At 44.9% G+C, this 16,887-nt stretch overlaps 1 protein-coding gene across 2 annotated transcripts; it reads left to right on the plus strand.

Annotated features, from left to right (window-relative positions):
• On the plus strand, positions 1–11,452 carry LOC311139502 (uncharacterized protein; the record flags this gene model as incomplete). Of its 2 annotated transcripts, none has more annotated exons than XM_084174383.1 (4): positions 1–211; positions 2,150–2,389; positions 2,975–3,149; positions 11,355–11,452. In XM_084174383.1, exons 1-4 carry the CDS (start codon positions 131–133, stop codon positions 11,450–11,452), a joined length of 594 nt encoding a protein of 197 aa, XP_084030509.1. In that variant the 5' UTR covers positions 1–130. The 2 variants fall into 2 exon arrangements, with proteins under 2 accessions (XP_084030509.1, XP_084030510.1); XM_084174384.1 differs by having other exon boundaries at positions 3,062–3,149.
• Positions 11,453–16,887: the final 5,435 nt, after the last annotated feature.

Raw genomic sequence — 16,887 nt, forward strand, 5'->3', positions numbered from 1 at the left:
TCCAGAGGCGTGCGGCCCTGTAGCTCCCTGTCCCCGGTGTACGACTTGAGAATTTTGCCTAAAAACAGGTGGATGACAACAATTTCCATTGCATGCGGTAAGGTATCACTTTCGCTGATTGTAGTCCGAGATGGGAGCGAACAATAGCACGCGCCGGGTCTCCTTTGAGTCGGATGAAAATGACAACATCACAGTTGTGAAGGGCATAAGGGTGAGTGCTGAAAGGATAACAACAATTAAGTATTGAAGCGAGTTGAAAATGATAGGAACTACTGTTGACTGCATTATTATATCCTTATTACCAAACAAATAGGCAATGTTATGCCAGAGTAACGTTTGTTATGGTAGCTAGCATAACTAGGCTAGCTAGTTAACTTGCTGTCAGTTTGATACTGACGTTTATGCAATGGCCTCGCGTGGTCTAAATTATGAATGAATGGATACAGCTAGGCCTAGTTCGTAGTAATGACATTTTGTGTATAATAGATCATACTTTTATTTTATGACCTTACAGTTTAGTCCATTTTGCACCATTAAATCCATGTCATGTAAAACACGTGTCGTCTACTTTCCCTCTGACTTTAAGCTTATAAGTGGTTTAACTGTTGCAGATGGTCCCTGCGTGCCAATTTAAGTTAAATATAGGTTGAGATGCTTTAGTTTAGTTTCAAGTTAAGACTAGTTGGCACGAAAATACCCATTGTGGAGCACCTTGTTGCTAGAAGATTCAAGCCAATGTTTCTTGTTTACATAGAAGAATCAGCTGGTGTGTGGTGGTGTTTTCCTTCTGCATTCTTGCCACGTGTGTTTGTACAGATCAACAAACAAAACGCATAAACAAAACACACCTTGCAGTTGTAGCTAGTACACCACATAGCACAGCCAGTATTATACAGTGGGCGTATGTAATATAGCCTAGGCCTAGTGCATGAAAACTCTAGGCAGCATTCTGCCTTCGCGCTACAGTTTTCAGCCATAAGCTTCGCCCACCACTACCTGATGTAAACTACAATCAAGACCCTGTGTTTTAACATTTAGAAACGTAAATAATAATCGCTTGTGATACGGCGTTATAAACATATGGCCCTTATCTTTTATCAGCGAGAAAGAATCCGTCAAAATAAAAAATATACACTTACTGTAGCAGTTACAGATCCACGCATGACTGTAAGTCGCTTTGGATAAAAGCGTCTGCTAAATGGCATATTATTATTATTATTATTATTATATACAACTATGGGTGCCGCCATCCGACGAAACTACACTTCCTGAGTTATGCTTACACACAGGTGTTTAGCGCATGCTAGATAGCTAATTAGCACAGGTGGTCGATAAACAAGCGCTGTAACTTGGAGATATGGCCGTGTGGGAACCCTATCAAGGTGTGTCAATTTAAACTTTTTTATTTTTTATTGCTGATATGAAAGATAAGGTCATTATGCTTCCAAAACTGTACCGCAAGCAACGCGTGTTAATGTTCAGATTGAGCGCTGGGGCTCTTAACAAAACACCTCCTACAGAAGATTCCTTCATCCAATGTCTCTTGTGTGTAATGTAAAGGAACTGAGAGTCATGATCAAGTGCTAGCCTAGCCAATGTTATTGCTCAAGTGGGTCACCATTGCATTCTATTCTGACTGTATTTGAAAAGATTAGGATTGATTGTGTTTAAAAGATGAGTTTGAAAATTAGGTAATGTTTTGTAATGGCATGAGCTGTCACTTGTCCAAGGGAGCAAGGGAAGACTACTACACTAGAGACTCAGGCCAGTGTTTCCCCTTGGATTTTTTTCAGCAGCGGTGGCAGTTAGCAGGGGGTGGGGGACTAGCTGTTTTCTTTTTTTTGTTGCAGTGGTGGACACAATTTAGCAGTGGTGGTGTGCCACTTCTAAATGCATAAAGGGAGAACACTGCTCAGGCTATTGTGATAGAGCTAGTGCACCTAGAGTTGTAGCCTTGTGTGATTAAGTAGGCTAACATTGGCTGAGGCAGTGACCTGAGCCTGAGACTTGAAAAGTAAATTGTGAGAACTTGCCTTTCGACTTTGAGTGTGGTGCAGTTGAAGTGTTTAGTGTTGTTCAGATCTGGTATCCTTGTTAGTTGTGTTTTTTTTTTTTTTCATTTGGTTTCTCTCTTCTCTCTCTTCTGCAGCTCTCTGAGAATGTCATCAACCGAATGAGGGAGCCCATAGCCCCCCTTCTTCCCCCCTCCCTTCCACAGGTCCCACCCACTGTTGCTGCTCCCTCCCCCCTCATCATTCCAGTGCCTCCCCTCAGACCCCCCTTCGATCCCATCACCTCGCTTCCACCCAGAGAACCCATCGCACTACCACCACCACCTCCTGCACCTGTCACTGAAGTAGTGGCTCCACCCCCACCCCCCATGGAACAGGTAGCAGCTCCGACCATCATTGACATGGTGATCCCGCCTCCTCCCCTAGCTGCTTTAAAGCCTGTGGCGCCCCCCCCGCCACCTGCAGCTGTTGAGCCGGTAACCCTCCCACTGCTGGTTCAACCCCTGGCCCCCATCCCTGATCCCACTCCTGTTCCCGCTCCTGTTGCTGTGGAACCCATTACCATTCCTGCACCACCTCCTCCTGTAATCGAACCCGTTGCTGCTCCTCCTGTAATCGAACCCATTGCTGCTCCTCCTGTAATCAAACCAAATCATGCTCCTCCTGTAATCGAACCCATTGCTGCTCCTCCTGTAATCGAACCCATTGCTTCTCCTCCTGTAATCGAACCCGTTGCTGCTCCTCCTGTAATCGAACCTGTTGCTGCTCCTCCTGTAATCAAACCCATTGCTGCTCCTCCTGTAATTGAGCTTATTGCACCTCCTCCCGTAAGTGAGGCCATTGCACCCCCTCCCGTAATTGAACTTATTGCACCTCCTCCCCTTTCCTCTGCATTGGCATCCATCTCCTCCTCCCCTGCTGTTGAGTCTGCTCCTCCTCCAATGGAAGCTTTCTCCCTGCAGCCTGCAGTCGAACCCATCGCTCCGCCTCCTCCACCAGCTGAATTCATTGCTCCGCCCACTTGTGAACCCACTGCCCCTCCTCCTCAGCTCCCAGTGGAAGTTGTTGCCCCTCCTCCTCCCGCCCCAGAGCCAGAACCAGTGGCTGCAGCGCCTCCACCACCATCACCACCTGCAGGTGAGTTCTACTATACTGTACAGCCATAAGGGTTTACTTTCTGTGTTTACAAACATTGCCGCACAAGCGCTAATGAAACAATTAATTCTAACTTGTAATAAAGTTAATGAATTGATGCCACAATTAGGCCCATTTCCTATATTTTATCCCACTTGGCAGCTGAAATGATTGCCCTTTTTTCTACTTTTTGTCGGAATAATGTAACTAACTTTTTACTGTTTTTTTCTGTATAAAATGTGATGTGTTCTTTCCCTCCACTAGCCCATTTGCTTAGGGCTGCTTTGCGTCTTGCATGTTAACGGTCACCTTACACTGGTATCGGGGTGTATCAGGTTTTCTCCATAGGGATAGGACTGTTTAAGGTAAGGCAGGAAACGATGGGGACGTAGGAGGTTCCATCACAGATGATGAAAAAGGTGGGCGAGGAGATTTCCCCATCCTTGACGGCACACAATGGGTGTGGCAATTAAAAAGTGACCATCTTAAAGGCACGCTGCACTGCCTCTGGTGATTAGAGAGACGCCTCTTCAGTTTCACACAACAAACCAGCCGGGCCTTATTATGAAAAGGCTGTGGGCGTGTGTGCGTTAGCTTCCTAAGTGTTCATCTGGAATTTAAATCTTCCTAGCAAAACTCCCAAGCCACTTATCAACTGTCAGCCATGCTGTAATGTAAGTCAATGCTATCAGTTGTATCTTAGTATGCTGTTTGGGCTCTCTACTTGAGGACATTGTTAATACAATTGGTCTTATAACGCACATTATTCACACATTCTTAACAAAACCACTTTTGTGTAAATCTGTTTTCATTAGCGCCCGGCCTTTCGCTCTCCGTTTTTCTCGCTGTCAAAAAATCCCTCCCTATTGTCCAAGTTAATTGCTTTGCAGATTTAAAAGATAAACACGGCAATCTCTCACTTCATTTTTTTATCGGGGATGTGTATGGAATTTTTTTGGGGGAATTGTGTATTATTGAAAAAAAATGGTCAGCTAGTTCCACTTAAAAAGCTACATTTTTAAGAATGTTCTTTAGTGTCTTTGCAAAAGGTTATATTCCCCCCCCCCATTTTCATTTTAGCTCCTTTTCGGTCCGTTAAGGACCCTTGTTTGTAGTCCTAACAGATGAGTGGTCTATTTTTCCTTGCATGTCAGATCCCAGATCCCAGATCACTTTATTGGTTAATTGTACACAAGATCCAACCAAAATTTGACTTACGCTTTTAACCCAACCCCGCCGAAAGCCACACACACACATACTCCTACAGGTTTTGGAGAGGTGCGGTGGGATGCCACACTGGACGCCCAGGAGCTGTTGTTGTGGGTGGTTAAGTGCCTTGCTCAAGGGCACAACGGCAGGAAATGGCATGTAGGATTTGATACCAGCAACCCTCCCTCTCCTCTCTTACCTAAGTTGGTATGTTAAGTAATACAGAGCTGCATATTAATTTCCACACAGGTTACCATTGCAACCAGAGTAAGAGTTGTCTTCTGTTCCTGCCCACATCACCAGACAGTAATAACACTCACATCTGGCTAATGAGCTTTGTGTTGGAGAAAGATTTCTCTATCCCTTTTTTCTTCCTTTCTCCTCTCCTCCTCCTCTTCCTTCCCTCAGTATGTGACGTACGTTTTTTTCGGTCAAGGGTTGGTCAGGTGCATGGTGGTTTGGCTACTAGATGACTACAGTACACAGGTGGAGGTTTCTATAGTGTTATTGTAGCTATAACCTTCATTCGTTGTGTTCTTGTGGCTGCTTCAAATTCTTCTCTAACCGTGGGTGGCCTCATAGCACAGTGATGTAAGTTGACATTGAAAGAAAGGATAAATGTTTTCAACAAGGTTGTCCCATGTCCGTTATACGCTGAGTGCACAAAACATTAGGAACACCTTCCTAATATTGAGTTGCACCCCCTTTTGCCCTAAGAACAGCCTCAATTCGTCGGGGCATGGACTACAAGGTGTCGAAAGCGTTCCACAGGGATGCTGGCCCATTTTGACTCCAATGCTTCCCACAGTTGTGTCAAATTGTCTGTATGTCCTTTGGGTGGTGGACCATTCTTGATACATACGGGAAACTGTTGGCCTTGAAAAACCCAGCAGCTTGACACACTCAAACCAATGCACCTGGCACCTACTACCATACCCCGTTCAAAAGCACTTAAATATTTTGTCTTGCCCATTCACCCTCTGAATGGCACACATATACAATCCATGTCTCAAGGCATAAAAATCCTTCTTTAACCTGTCTCCTCCCCTTCATCTACACTGGTTGAAGTGGGTTTAACAGGTGACATCAATAAGGGATCATAGCTTTCACCTGGTCAGTCTGTCAATGAAAGAGGTGTTCCTAATATTTTATACACTCAGTGTAAATGCGCTCAACAGGAAAAAGTCAACTTGGCGTATCGATCGCGTCTTATCTTTTTGAAAAATTCTGCTATCTAGCAACACTGCAAGTCTCGTTAAAAAGTCACCAATGCTCGAGCCCAATACCACATTTTCATAAAGGTTGCGACCTTAATTTAATGAGAGGAGGGGGGGGGGGGGGGGGGGGGGGGGGGGTGATTATGTGTGCCCACGAGTGGTGGTATCGAGTTAGACCTCTTGGCTATCGCTAAATCACGCCCAAGTCGTGTGTGTGCTGATTACAATATGGTCAAGGTTGAGCCTCCTACACCGCTCTATGCAGGTTATAAATATTCATACTCCAGCGCCCACACACTGGCTATCTCAGCCTAATAGCCTGCTTAAAGATGACTAGAGAGAGAGGTATAAAACACCTGGCAACATATCATTCTCCCTCTAAAATGGCTTCCCTGGTCTTCATCATCAAATGGGAAGTGATCGGTTATTCTTGTGATTTAAATGACAGGCGAAGATAGGGGAGTGAATCTGTGAAATTAATAGATGGACGGCTTTGCACGAGACAGCGGCTACGACGGTAGTTTATCTTCTTGAAGGTGTTGGAAAAAGTGCGGCTGCAGCGTCGTGGTGAGAGCGAGGCGTGCAGAAGTGGTAATGTTGCAGATTATGCCCTCTATGCGGGTCCCGGGGTTAATGAAACGTCTGATGAAACGCAATTTGCCTCCCCGTCTATTATCTCCCTCTGCCAAGAGAGAGCTCCTTTCTAGATTTTCTTTCTCACCGGGGTTTAGGGGTTGGGCGGTTAAAAAAAAAAAAAAAAAGATGAGTTTTTAATCTCTTTAACATTTCCATGTCCTACTCAGGATTGACACGGGGGCTCTGTTGATCTGGAAGTGTCTGTGACCCCCGCCTGGCCGATGGAGGGCCCAAAGGACCCTTGACGTGTTTATCCTATCAGAACCCGTTCTACGGCTGACACCCTTGGAGTGGGGAAGTACGGGGAGAACATGGAGGAGGATGATGAGGGTTGTAATTGCAGACCTACGCAGTTTGGTCCATAGTCTTCACAAAATTGTGTAAGACCACAAGAACTGTTGAGTCAGGCCAAACGCTATATACAGTGCCTTCGGAAAGTATTCAGACCACTTGACTTTTTCCACATTTTGTTACGTTACAGCCTTATTCTAAAATTGATTCAATTGTTTTTTTCCCCCTCATCAATCTACACACAATACCCCATAATGACAAAGCAAAAACAGGTTTCTTTAAATTTTTGTAAATTTATAAAAATAAATAAAATGGAAATATTGCATTTACATAAGTATTCAGACCATTTACGCAGTATTTTGTTGAAGCACCTTTTGGCAGCGATTACAGCCTCGAGTCTTCTTGGGTATGATGCTACAAGCTTGGCACACCTGTATTTGGGGAGTTTCTCCCATTCTTCTCTGCAGATCCTCTCAAGCTCTGTCAGGTTGGATGGGGAGTGTTGCTGCACAGCTATTTTCAGGTCTCTCCAGAGAAGTTTGATCGGGTTCAAGTCTGGGCTCTGGCACCACTCAAGGACTTGTCCTGTTGGAAGGTCAACCATCGCCCCAGTCTCAGGTCCTGAGCGCTCAGGAGCAGGATTTCATCAAGGATCTCTCTGTACTTTTTTCCATTAATCTTTGCCTCGATCCTGACTAGTCTCCCAGTCCCTGCCGCTGAAAAACATCCCCACAGCATGATGCTGCCACCACCATGCTTCACCGTAGGGATTGTGCCAGGTTTCCTCCAGATTTGACACTTGGCATTCAGGCCAAAGAGTTCAATCTTGGTTTATCAGACCAGAGAATCTTGTTTCTCATGGTCTGAGAGTCTTTTGGCAAACTCCAAGTGGGCTTTCATGTGCCTTTTACTGAGGAGTGGCTTCCTTCTGGCCACTCTACCATAAAGGCCTGATTGGTGCTGCAGAGATGGTTGTCCTTCTGGAAGGTTCTCCCATCACCTCAGGGGAACTCTGGATCTCTGTCAGAGTGACCATCGGGTTCTTGTTCACCTCCCTGACCAAGGCCCTTCTCCCCCGATTGCTCAGTTTGGCCGGGCGGCCAGCTCTAGGAAGAGTCTTGGTGGTTCCAAACTTGTTCCATTTATGAATGATGGAGGCCACTGTGTTCTTGGGGACATTCAATGCTGCAGTAATGTTTTGGTACCCTTCCCCAGATCTGTGCCTCGACTCAATCCTGTCTTGGAGCTCTACGGACAATTCCTTCGACCTCATGGCTTGGTTTTTGCACTGCCATGCACTGTCAGTGCACACCTTTTTGCACTGACATGCACACCTTATATAGACAGGTGAGTGCCTTTCCAAATCATGTCCAATCAATTGAATTTACCACAGTTGGACTCCAATCAGGTTGTAGAAACATCTCAAGGATGATCAATGGAAACAGGATGCACCTGAGCTCAATTTCGAGTCTCATAGCTGAATACTTTCTAAAAACCTTTGTCAATATGGGGTATTGTGTGTAGATTGCTGATGATTTTTTATTTAATACATTTTAGAATAAGGCTGTAATGTAACAAAATGTGGAATAAGTCAAGGGGTCTGAATACTTTCCGAAGGCACTGTAACATCCAATGATAATGTAAATGTGGTCTGGGGAGGCTGTAAAATGGATTCCAGTCAATACCGATTTCACAGAAGGTTTTCTCTCTAGTCTTCTAACACTCTCTCAGCCTGCTTCAGCTAATGTGTTGGTTGCTGTCACCAGTTAGCTCTACAGGTAGTGTTTCTGATGTATTGTTGGTGACAGAGCTGTGCTGGGCCTACTCTCTATCAGTATCAATTGAAGTGATTGCAGCCATTTGTTTGACCATGTTGTCAAACTTTCTCTATTGATTAGCATCATGCACTATTTGCCACATGTTGTTTTGCACAGGAGATGACAACATTCCCTTTGCATTATCTCTCCAAGTTTCTACAGACTGCTCTCTGTCCACCCTCATTTATACTCTTTCTCTTCTTTCTGTTGTCTGAAATAAGGTTGGAGAGAGGGAGGGAGGGAGAGAGGGAGGGAGGGAGGAAGGAAAATAGATGTAAGGAGACGGAGGTGGTTAGACAGAGAAGGAGAAAATGAGAGAGCGAGAGAAATAGGATTGACCTTACTTGCAGCAGGATGGGACTCCAGAGTGATACATGTGGAGCTCTTTTCTGTTTTAAGGGCCGTATCTTTAATTCACTTATCAAATATCAGCGTCCCGGAGAGATGGTACATGGAGGGGGCCCCTAACCCCGGCTTCCATTACCCTCAACCCACTGTTTGATTAATTGCATGCCAGCTCCTGCCGTGAAATATGGTATTTGGCCCGGGCATCGTCACGGTAACAAGCAGCTATCTATTCTTGGCCTTGATGAGACGCGGCAGTATAACGTACTTAGACCCTCCTCTGGCACTTTCTTTCAGAAGGATTCTAGATGTTTTTACTGATGGGACAATCAGTAGATGGCACAGGAAAGACCGGAGGGGAGGGTATAGACACCCTTGTTGACACTCAAAGGGAACATAAAGGTTCCCATTGACTAAAAAGGCCCCATTAAAATTATTGTAACAGAGCTGCAAAAGCATGCTCGTCTATTTTAATGTCATTTTTGATAGTGTCAATCCGGTCTGAGATAATGACTCAGCTGAAGCGAGGAGGGGTGTTAATGAGTCAGGTTGATTATGCACTAGTTAGCCAACGCAGGAAAGGACACCCGCTTGTGCCTGGGCTCTGTTAGCCTGAAAGTTTAATTAACTCAGCAGAGACTGAGACTACTGCGCTCCTAGGGGGGGACTCTGCGCTCGCACGCACACACACACGCACGGGAGCACCATGCCAAGGACATCTCTCAAGTGAAGCTGACTGAATCCAGGTCCAGGGAATAGAAGAGTGGGGCTTCATCCCTCATTTTCCTCCCTCCTACACTCATCCCTCTATCCCTGTCCTTTCCCCTCCCTCTTTCCTCTATCCCCCATTAGAGGGGATCTTTATTTTAGGTCCTATCCTTCTCAGAACCAAAGGGGGGGGGGGATGATACCCAGCAGACTAGAAGCTGGGCTCTAACAAGCTCCAGTCACGAAAACAGTCTCCAAGGGCTTTCCTGCTCTGCTCTACAGTGTGTTAGAGATTATAGGTGTTCCACTTTTTCGGCGAATGTCGGTCTGTCTGTGTTCTTCACCGCTACACTGTGACCGGGTCTACCTGGTAATAAAAGGCTCTCTGACAATGCCGATTATCCCATCTCTCTGTAATGCGCCAGTCTCACTTGAGTCATCTGTAAGCACACACCCCTCTCTGTCTCTCTCCCAGCACTGCAGTGTTGATGCTGCACCGACACACCGCATGGCACTTCTGCCTTCAGAGCACGTCTTGGCCTCTTAGCTCGCCCCACGTCTTACTTTCATGCTTAATTACCTGCCAAGATAGGACCAAGAAGACACACAGTCAAACACGCCATGACGCCAGTGACATAAATACAAGGAGTTTGGGAGATTGGGGGAAAGTAAAGCAATAACAAATTGTGTGGGGAGGTTGTGTGTGTGTGTGTGTGTGTGTGTGTGTGTGAGTATGTGATGAGGTTTTTATAGCGCAGGTGATTAGTGGTGCGTGGCAGATCTAACTCTCCTCTCCTCTGGCTGTATAGCCCTCCTCTCCTCTGGGTGTATAGCCTTCCTCTCCCCTCCTCTCCTCTGGCTGTATAGCCCTCCTCTCCTCTGGCTGTATAGCCCTCCTCTCCTCTGGCTGTATAGCCCTCCTCTCCCCTCCTCTGGCTGTATAGCCCTCCTCTCCCCTCCTCTGGCTGTATAGCCCTCCTCTCCCCTCCTCTGGCTGTATAGCCCTCCCTTCCCCTCCTCTGGCTGTATAGCACACCCTTCCCCTCCTCTGGCTGTATAGCACACCCTTCCCCTCCTCTGGCTGTATAGCACACCCTTCCCCTCCTCTGGCTGTGTAGCCCTCTTCTCCCCTCCTCTGGCTGTATAGCCCTCTTCTCCCCTCCTCTGGCTGTATAGCCCTCTTCTCCCCTCCTCTGGCTGTGTAGCCCTCCTCTCCCCTCCTCTGGCTGTATAGCACACCCTTCCCCTCCTCTGGCTGTATAGCCCTCTTCTCCCCTCCTCTGGCTGTATAGCCCTCTTCTCCCCTCCTCTGGCTGTGTAGCCCTCTTCTCCCCTCCTCTGGCTGTGTAGCCCTCTTCTCCCCTCCTCTGGCTGTGTAGCCCTCTTCTCCCCTCCTCTGGCTGTGTAGCCCTCCTCTCCCCTCCTCTGGCTGTGTAGCCCTCCTCTCCCCTCCTCTGGCTATAAAGCACTCCCTTCCCCTCCTCTGGCTGTATAGCCCTCCTCTCCTCTCCTCTGGCTGTATAGCCCTCCTCTCCTCTCCTCTGGCTGTACAGCCCTCCTCTCCCCTCCTCTGGCTGTATAGCCCTCCTCTCCTCTACTCTGGCTGTATAGCCCTCCTCTCCCCTCCTCTGGCTGTATAGCCCTCCTCTCCCCTCCTCTGGCTATAAAGCACTCCCTTCCCCTCCTCTGGCTGTATAGCACACCCTTCCCCTCCTCTGGCTGTGTAGCCCTCCTCTCCCCTCCTCTGGCTATAAAGCACTCCCTTCCCCTCCTCTGGCTGTATAGTGTTCCTCTCCTCTCCTCTGGCTGTATGGCTCATAAGGCAAGAGGCCAGTCCCACCTCACTACTCTCACAGCACACACACACCATGTTTTATTGCCCACAGCAAGTCAACACACACAGGCACATCATACAGGGCATGTCTCACACACACACACTGGTTCACAGTGCCTCACCCTGGCCTATCTGTCTGTCTCTCCTATAGTTGATGAAGAGGAGCTGAGGAAGAAGATCACTGAGGATCTGCAGAAAGGCCTGTTGAAGGAGAGGGCAAAGGCTGAGCAGGAGCTGCAAGCATGGTGAGACACACACACACACGAGTCCCTATGAACCACCATGGTTAAGCACCACCACATCAGCCTTACCTGTCCACTGTAGTACAGTAACTGTCCTCGAAAAGCCTCATACAAAGCAATGCAGTAGGTGTTAGAATGTATCCTGTCTAAGCCTCACCCCTGACCTTAGCCCTTCCATTAACCTCTATGGGACTGAGCCACACCCTTTATTTCTCTGATTGGCCCTTTGGTTTGTTGCGTCCTTAGTAGGGTTGTGAAGCTACCGGTAATTTACCATAGTTACTGGAATCTTCAGTAATTTAGGTAATTAACAGAAAATCTATGGCAATCTATCGTAACTTGGCAATTTATACTTTAAAAAAAATAAATAATGATTCATATAGTATTCATTTTTTTTGTGTCGATATTGTCCATGAGTTTCTAGTAGATAGACCGTACCCACTGGGCACAGACGTCAATTCAACGTCTATTACGTTGGTTGAAAGTAATTTCATTGAAATTATGTGGAAACAGCGTTGATTCAACCAGTGTTTGCCCAGTGGGTATGGCTCAAGACAAAATAGCCTAATTAATGAAAAAGCATCTAATCAACAATGGCATTATTTTAAATTACTACTGCAACTCCTCCAACTATTGACTTTTTTCACAACTGCCACCAGTTTGACGCCAAAACATTGATAATGAGTACATATATTGACATAGTAAAATAAATGTGTAAAGAAAAAGGGTATTTCATGCTAAAACCATAATATTAAATACCAATGGTATTCACTAAATGTATGGTTTATATTTGTCCTTAGTGAGCGTCTATTCTAAAATGGAGTGGTGTGCAGCGTATTTCCCCGGTGTACATACTGCTGAAAGGCATTAACCTTAGCATTATGAGCCAATCACGAAGGTTGATTTATATATTTACAGTGCCTTCAGAAAGTAGTCACACCCTTTGACTTTTTCCACATTTTGTTGTGTTACAGCATGAATTTAAAATGGATTAAATTATAGATTTCTTTGGTCACTTGCCTACACACAATACCCCATAATTTCAAAGTGGAATTATGTTTTTTGAGAATTTTACAAATTAATAAGAAATGAAAAGCTGACATCTTGAGTCAATAAGTATTCAACCCCTTTGTTATGGCAAGCCTAATTAAGTTCTGTAGTAAACATTTGCTTAACAAGTCACATAATACGTTGCATGGACTCACTCTGTGCAATACTAGTGTTTAACATGATTTCTGAATGACTACCTCATCTCTGTACCCCACACATACAATTATCTGTAATGTCGAGCAGTGAATTTCAAACACACATTCAACCGCAAAGACCAGGGAGGTTTTCCAATGCCTTGCAAAGAAGGGCACCTATTGCTAGATGGGTAAACATTTTTTTTTTGGACATTGAATAGCCCTTTGAGCATGGTGAAGTTATTCATTACACTTTGGATGGTGTATCAATACACCCAGTCACTACAAAGATACAGGCCTACTTTCTAACTCATGAAGGAAACCTCTCCGGGATTTCACCATGATGCCAATGGTGACGTTAAAACAGTTAGAGTTTTTAATGGGTGTGATGGGAGAAAACTGAGGATGATAAACAACATTTTTTGTAGTTACTCCACAATAATAACCTAATTGACAGAGTGAAAAGAAGGAAGCCTGTACAGAATAAAAAATCTTCCAAAACATGCATCCAAAGTAATACTGCAAAAAATGTGGCAAAGCAATTCAATTGTTTTCCTGAATACAAAGTGTTATTTTTTAGGCAAATCCAATACATTACTGAGTACCACTCTTCATGTTTTCAAACATAGTGGTGGCTGCATCATGTTATGGGTATTATTTTAATCTTTAAGGACTGGAGAGTTTTTCAGGATAAAAAAGAAACTGAATGGAGCTCAGCACCGGCAAAATCCTAGAGGAAAACCTGGTTCAGTCTGCTTTCCACCAGACACTGGGAGATTAATTCACCTTTCAGCAGGACAATAACCTAAACACAAGGCCAAATCTGCACTGGAGTTGCTTACCAAGAAAACAGTGAATGTTCCTGAGTGGCTGAGTTACAGTTGACTTTTTTTGACCAATTTGACAGAGCTTGAAGAATGTTTTAAATAATAATGGGCAAATGTTGCACAATCCAGGTGTGGAAAGCTCTTAGACTTACCCAGAAAGACTCACAGCTGTAATCGCTGCCAAAGGTGATTCTAACATGGTTGAACACTTCTCTAAACAAGATACAATATATTAGTGTTTTATTTTTCATATACAGCTGTGGAAAAAATTAAGAGATGTCATGAGAATTTCTATCTCTAATACTCAAGCTTTTAATAATTCCCAGAGGTTGTAAGGCTCTAGTTAATTAAGAATTAAACAAATTCTCCAGTCTGCAATGGATCAGCAATTTTATTCAGAGATCGCTCTGGCGCTAAAAACACACAGCCTTTTTATATGCGTCCACACAAAGGACTTTGCTCCGCCCACCTTTAGGCGGCCTGTACATTTCCACAGTACAGAATGTTTAAGTGTGACAGTTTCTAGGTATCCTTTCTCCTGGAATGTTTGTCTCAGCAGTTTCTAACCCCCTTCTCTGTTAGTGGGTTTATTGTCTTATAACTCTAACACAGTTTACACAGTCATACAGTATCGGGGTGGAACACTTTTAGTCATTACTCTAACCGTACAAATTCCTCTATCAAGAGACCACTTCAAATGTTTCTTAAATCAGCATCTCTACATGTATGACAGCCATTCCATTCCAGTGTCTGTTGATTTCCAACACAGGCACACCTCATTCTACTGAATTAGGTACTGATTAGGTTATCACATGAACCAAATCTTATTTAACAAGGAAAAGTATAAAAACCACTGCTGTGGTCATCACTATCCTCTTGCAATAGGACCAGCTGGATGGCAAAAACAGTGCTAATAGTACCTCCAAAAGTAATATTAATCAAAAAATAACTATTGACCATGCCAAAAGAGTTGAAAAGGAAAGTTTTGAGTGAGGAAAAGAAGGGTTCAATTCTGGCTTTACTGGCAGAGAGATACAGTGAGCGTCAGGTTGCTTCCATCCTTAAAATTTCAAAGACAGCGGTTCATAAGAACAAAGTCAAGCAGCAGACATTGGGGACAACAAAGGTACAGACCGGCAGAGGGCGAAAACGACTCTCTACTGACTGGGATGACCGCCAACTCATTCGAATGTCACTCAACAACTGTAGGATGACATCAAGTGACCTACAAAAAGAATGGCAAATGGAAGCTGGGGTGAAGTGCACGGTGAGGACTGTTCGAAACAGGCTCCTAGGGGCAGGGCTGAAGTCGTGCAAAGCTAGAAAAAAGCCCTTCATCAATGAGAAGCAAAGAAGAGCCAGGCTGAGGTTTGCAAAAGACCATAAGAGGCTCCTGAGTGGCGCAGTGGTCTAAGGCATATCATCTCAGTGCTTGAGGCGTCACTACAGACCCCCTGGTTCGATTCCAGGCTGTATCACAACCGGCCGTGATTGGGAGTCCCATAGGGCGGCGCACAATTGGCCCAGCGTCGTCTGGGTTTGGCTGGTGTTGGCCGTCATTGTAAATAAGAATTTGTTCTTAACTGACTTGCCTAGTTAAATAAGGATAAAATATAAAAATAAGGATTGGACCGTAGAGGACTGGAGTAAGGTCATCTTCTCTGATGAGTCCAATTTTCAGCTTTGCCCAACACCTGGTCATCTAATGGTTAGTCGGAGACCTGGAGAGGCTGGAATCAGGCAGATTTATCTTTGTGAAGGACGCATGAATCAAGCCACGTACAAGGTTGTCCTGGAAGAAAACTTGCTTCCTTTTGCTCTGACATTGTTCCCCAACTCTGAGGATTGGTTTTTCCAGCAGGACAATGCGCCATGCCACACAGCCAGGTCAATCAAGGTGTGGATGGAGGACCACCAGATCAAGACCATGTCATGGCCAGCCCAATCTCCAGACCTGAACCCCATTGAAAACTTCTGGAATGTGATCAAGAGGAAGATGGATGGTCACAAGCCATCAAACAAAGCCGAGCTGCTTGAATTTTTGCGCCAGGAGTGGCATAAAGTCACCCAACATCAATATGAAAGACTGGTGGAGAGCATGCCAAGACGCATGAAAGCTGTGATTTGAAAATCAGGGTTATTCCACCAAATATTGAACTCTTCCTAAGTTAAAACATTACTATTGTGTTGTTTTAAAAATGAACATGAACTTATTTTATTTGCGTTATTCGAGGTCTGACAACACTGCATATTTTTTGTTATTTTGACCAGTTGTAATTTTCTGCAAATAAATGCTCTAAAAGACAATATTGTTATTTGGAATTTGGGAGAAATGTTGTCAGGTAGTTTATAGAATAAAACAAAAATGTTATTTTTACCCAAACACATACCATATACAGTGAGGGGAAAAAAGTATTTGATCCCCTGCTGATTTTGTACGTTTGCCCACTGACAAAGACATGATCAGTCTATCATTTTAATGGTAGGTTTATTTGAACAGTGAGAGACAGAATAACAACAACAAAATCCAGAAAAACGCATGTCAAAAATGTTATAAATGTATTTGCATTTTAATGAGGGAAATAAGTATTTGACCCCCTCTCAATTAGAAAGATTTCTGGCTCCCAGGTGTCTTTTATACAGGTAACGAGCTGAGATTAGGAGCACACTCTTAAAGGGAGTGCTCCTAATCTCAGATTGTTACCAGTATAAAAGACACCTGTCCACAGAAGCAATCAATCAATCAGATTCAAAAATCTCCACCATGGCCAAGACCAAAGAGCTCTCCAAGGATGTCAGGGACAAGACTGTAGACCTACACAAGGCTGGAATGGGCTACAAGACCATCGCCAAGCAGCTTGGTGAGAAGGTGACAACAGTTGGTGCGATTATTCGCAAATGGAAGAAACACAAAAGAACTGTCAATCTCCCTCGGCCTGGGGCTCCATGCAAGATCTCACCTCGTGGAGTTGCAATGATCATGAGAACGGTGAGGAATCAGCCCAGAACTACACAGGAGGATCTTGTCAATGATCTCAAGGCAGTTGGGACCATAGTCACCAAGAAAACTATTGGTTACACACTATGCCGTGAAGGACTGAAATCCTGCAGCGCCAGCAAGGTCCCCCTGCTCAAGAAAGCACATATACAGGCCCGTCTGAATTTTGCCAATGAACATCTGAATGATTCAGAGGAGAACTGGGTGAAAGTGTTGTGGTCAGATGTGACCAAAATTGAGCTCTTTGGCATCAACTCAACTCGCCGTGTTTGGAGGAGGAGGAATTCTGCCTATGACCCCAAGAAAACCATCCCCACCATCAAACATGGAGGTGGAAACATTATGCTTTGGGGGTGTTTTTCTGCTAAGGGGACAGGACAACTTCACCGCATCAAAGGGACGATGGACGGGGCCATGAACCGTCAAATCTTGG

This window comes from Coregonus lavaretus (assembly GCF_964263955.1).
Source record: "Coregonus lavaretus genome assembly, chromosome: 13".
NCBI classification, from domain to species: domain Eukaryota; kingdom Metazoa; phylum Chordata; class Actinopteri; order Salmoniformes; family Salmonidae; genus Coregonus; species Coregonus lavaretus.